The 3,783-nt window shown below is 33.2% G+C and overlaps 1 protein-coding gene across 1 annotated transcript; it reads left to right on the top strand.

Moving 5' to 3' along the window:
- Positions 1 to 1,538: 1,538 nt before the first annotated feature.
- Positions 1,539 to 2,087, top strand: LOC106478537 (basic helix-loop-helix transcription factor amos-like). Its single transcript, XM_013939086.1, has one exon. The coding sequence runs from the start codon at positions 1,539 to 1,541 to the stop codon at positions 2,085 to 2,087; it is 549 nt and encodes a 182-aa protein (XP_013794540.1).
- The last annotated feature ends 1,696 nt before the right edge of the window (positions 2,088 to 3,783 follow it).

The raw sequence follows: 3,783 nt of genomic DNA, 5'->3' as shown, positions 1-3,783 counted from the left end.
TGTCATGAAATAGCCGCTTATAAAAATAATTTTGACGAAGTTTCTTGTTTGAAATATCCTCATGAAAATGCCTAATTATACGTTCAACAATCGCTTACGTTTGTATCTAAGAGAAAAATTCCAGATCATGCTTGTGAATTTCGATACATACAAATATTTCAAAGGATATTTCAAGTATTTGAAGCTATTTTGTTCTTTTTAAAAAAAAATAGGGCTAGCTTCATTTCTTTCAATTATTATTCCACTGATTCTGCAGTTTGTGACACACATTTTGCTTCTAAATACAATTATCTCCACTAACATATAATTTTAATTTCTAAAGTGAATCATGGATCTTCCTCACCTGTTTTTGTCCAATAACATATTCCTGTTAGACCTATTATTTCACAGTCGGAGAAAACGTGGTGACATTCCACTCGCTAATACATGACGTTACTTAGACTAAAGCTGGAGACACAACTAGGAAGAATACAACAACTTCTCGAAGTAAATTCTCCCAAAGTGCATTTACTTTCTTGAAAAGGTGAGTTTCTCTAAGATGCTAAGTTTATTCAAGATCCACACATTGAGTAAAATAAAAATAAACCATCAATGAATTTCAACTGCTTTAAACTCTCTAAATTTACTCAAACTAATTCTATCTTCGTATGTATTAACCTCAGGCGAACTGACACTAATGCGATTTAATTCATTTTAAGCCTAATATTACTAATCCTTCGTTTGGACCTAAAACTCTTTTGCGCATTATATCTATTGCTGTAGAAAAAATAAGTTTTATTATAGTGAAATAGAAAAAAGACGATTCAGTTTATGTTTGACATTATGTGAAATATAAGTCCAATAGTTAACGGTGATGTCGCAGTTTTCGATTACGTCTTACATAAAATTCAAACTGAGCCGCTGAAATTATAAATTGTTTTAATATCAAAAACAAAAATCACTAGTGGGTTTGTTTGCTTCTTTGTTTGAAGTTAAGCTCAAAACTACACTATGGGCTATCTGTGCTCTGCCCACCACGGGTATCGAAACCCAGATTCTAGCGCTGTAAGTCCGCAGCCATGCCGCTGTGCCACTGGAGAGCTTACTAGTGGGTTAGGATAGCGGAACAGGTAATGCTGAAGGGCGCATGATTCGATTGGTCGTTGTGTGGCCAAGTGACAAGATAATGATAACAGTGAGTGCATGAAGCGCGTCTGGCTTCGCCTATATCTATCTATCTATATATATATATATATACACATATATATATAAACCATATCCACAAGGTCGGCTTACGTTGCTCATTGTTCTGTATGTTAAAAGTTATCCGAGAGCTAAAGACTGCCTTGTTTACACACCTGTCTTGTTGGAGGTATATGCTCGTGCGCGAACCTCTTTTGAGACTCAATAGTTTGCCTAAAACTTTCTTTACGAGTCCATTTTTTTGGCCAGTATAATGTTTCTTTACTAAAATAATGTACAATCTTGATTGTTTTGCTCTAGTTAATTTTCTTAACAGGCTTTGACTATATATAGATCTCAATCCACCTCTATAAGAAATGAATTATCCGTTCTTTTCTGATATGGATATTTTTCACCAGTCAAAATCTGCCGAATTCCCTCCTCCAGTATCTAGTTCGACGACTCATCAGTATTATACAAATGGTGGTTCCATGTCACCAAACTCCTCCACGAACTATCTAAAGGAAGATGCTTTGTGCATTGTGCCATACAGTGATATTTACAGTTCATTAGAAAATATGGGTTCCTTTTTTGAATCGCAAACATTAGGTTCTCAACATCAAAATAGCTCATCCTGCGAACAAAAATTGGAAGAAATTCGATCACAAACAACCATAGTTCACAAGAAAACTTCTACCAGACACAATATTCAGAAATCTCGCCCTATTCCAGTCGTGATGAAGAAGCAGCGCCTCGCAGCCAACGCCCGTGAACGAAGCCGAATGCACAGTCTCAACATTGCTTTCGACCGACTGCGGGAAGTGGTCCCTTCAATTGGAAGCGATAGAAAACTGTCCAAATACGAGACACTGCAGATGGCTCAAAGTTATATCTCAGCTTTAGTAGGAATTCTGGAGAAAGACTAAATGATTTTGTAAAGATAACTTGATAACGTAAAGGATAGTTATTAGTTGCATTATAGGTTTATAGAAGAGTTGAGAAAAGTATTTTTAATTGCAGATCTGGATTTCCTCGTATAGTCGATATTTTAACATAAAAATACAATAAGCTTTTATCCAAACATAATCTAGTATATTTCTTCAGTATACAATGCAATGTTCCTTACCAGTGTCAGACACCTTTGCATTCAAAGGTACTTTAGCTATAAAGCACGATAATTATCAGGGGCCTTATGACTTAGTCTAAAAGTGTAATGTCACAAGTATTTTATATATAAAACAAAGTGATATTTTGTACTGCTATTTGTTGTGACATACCGAGAAAGTAATAATAAAAGTACATGAGTAAGGTCCTTCACACGAGCCCCCTAGTAGCACAGCGGTATGTCTACGGACTTACAACGCTAGAAACCGGGTTTCGATACCCGTGGTGGGCAGAGCACAGATAGCCCTTGAGTAGCTTTGTGCATAATTAAAAACAAACAAACAAATCCTTCACATGAAAAATAGGATTATTAATACAATCCGTTAATGCATCATTGCCGGGTATGCTTTATTATTTCTCAATCCGTTTATTGCGTTATTTTAGGGTTATCATGTTTGACAGAGCTGACGGATTAAAATTTATAGCTAACAAAAAACTAAAAATTATGCGAAAAGCTTGTTCTTTTATTTGTTTTGTAAATAGAAACTATACATCTAGATTAGCTTAGTACGTTTAATCCGCTTTATATGATTGACATTTCTTTAAAGATGTTAGAAATGCAATTTGTAAAAGTCTTATAGATAACTGACTAAAATTATTGGATGTTAAGCATAATACACGTTCATTTAAAAAACAAAATGTTCACTCACGGTATTTTTGACGATACAGAGTTCTGTCTACATATAAGCACTTTAATGACTTTAGGCAAAAAGTAGTAATGAATATTTTATTTAAAATTTCTAAAATTATATATCGTACTACTGTTGTTATATCTTTTATTCGCACAAATGCAGTCGGACTAGTCAAAATGATGGCAGCTTTAAACAACTTGGTGCAGATCGATCTTATTCCTAGCTATCGGTGTGTCAAGTTTTGAATCACTTAACAATTTTGCTGTACATAATATAAAATGAGACAGGTGGCTTTACGTGTGACAATGTGTACATGAAATATACTTTGAAAATAAACTATTTCTTTTCCTTTTTGCATTTATAGTTCATGTTTAGTTTTTGAATAAAAACATTTATGACCTGTATCTTCTGTGAAAAATGAAAACTTATTAGATCTCATCTCTTTAAATTTTAAAAACTGAAAATAAATCATCATCATACGTAACTGCATTAATTAACGCCATTTGTTTTTCGTTCACTAAAACATTATTCATACACAAAAACATTGTATAAAGTATATCTTATCTTAAAAAATATGAGAAAAGCAGTAATTATTGGCAGTGTTGTGTCGATATATAAAGCAAATATAATTTCAAAATATGATTACCTACGTACAATAGGAATATCTTACCTTCATCTTTCTTCTTGGTTGGTCATATTTTATGTTAGACATGTTAAATTAATTGTATAAAAACTTAGCTCATTAGATGGCATGAATATTAGTTTATGAGTCAACAGAGTAATTTATACATGGATATATTTTATGAAGTTACATTAATCTTTTTTC

The sequence above is a fragment of the Limulus polyphemus genome, unplaced genomic scaffold (assembly GCF_000517525.1).
Source record: "Limulus polyphemus unplaced genomic scaffold, Limulus_polyphemus-2.1.2 Scaffold222, whole genome shotgun sequence".
Classification (NCBI taxonomy): Eukaryota; Metazoa; Arthropoda; class Merostomata; order Xiphosura; family Limulidae; genus Limulus; species Limulus polyphemus.
This window is presented reverse-complemented; position numbering and strand designations above follow the sequence as displayed.

What these genes read in the sequence shown, in the direction of transcription:
- LOC106478537 (XM_013939086.1), top strand. Translation starts at nt 1,539, where the DNA reads ATGAATTATCCGTTCTTTTCTGATATGGATATTTTTCACCAGTCAAAA.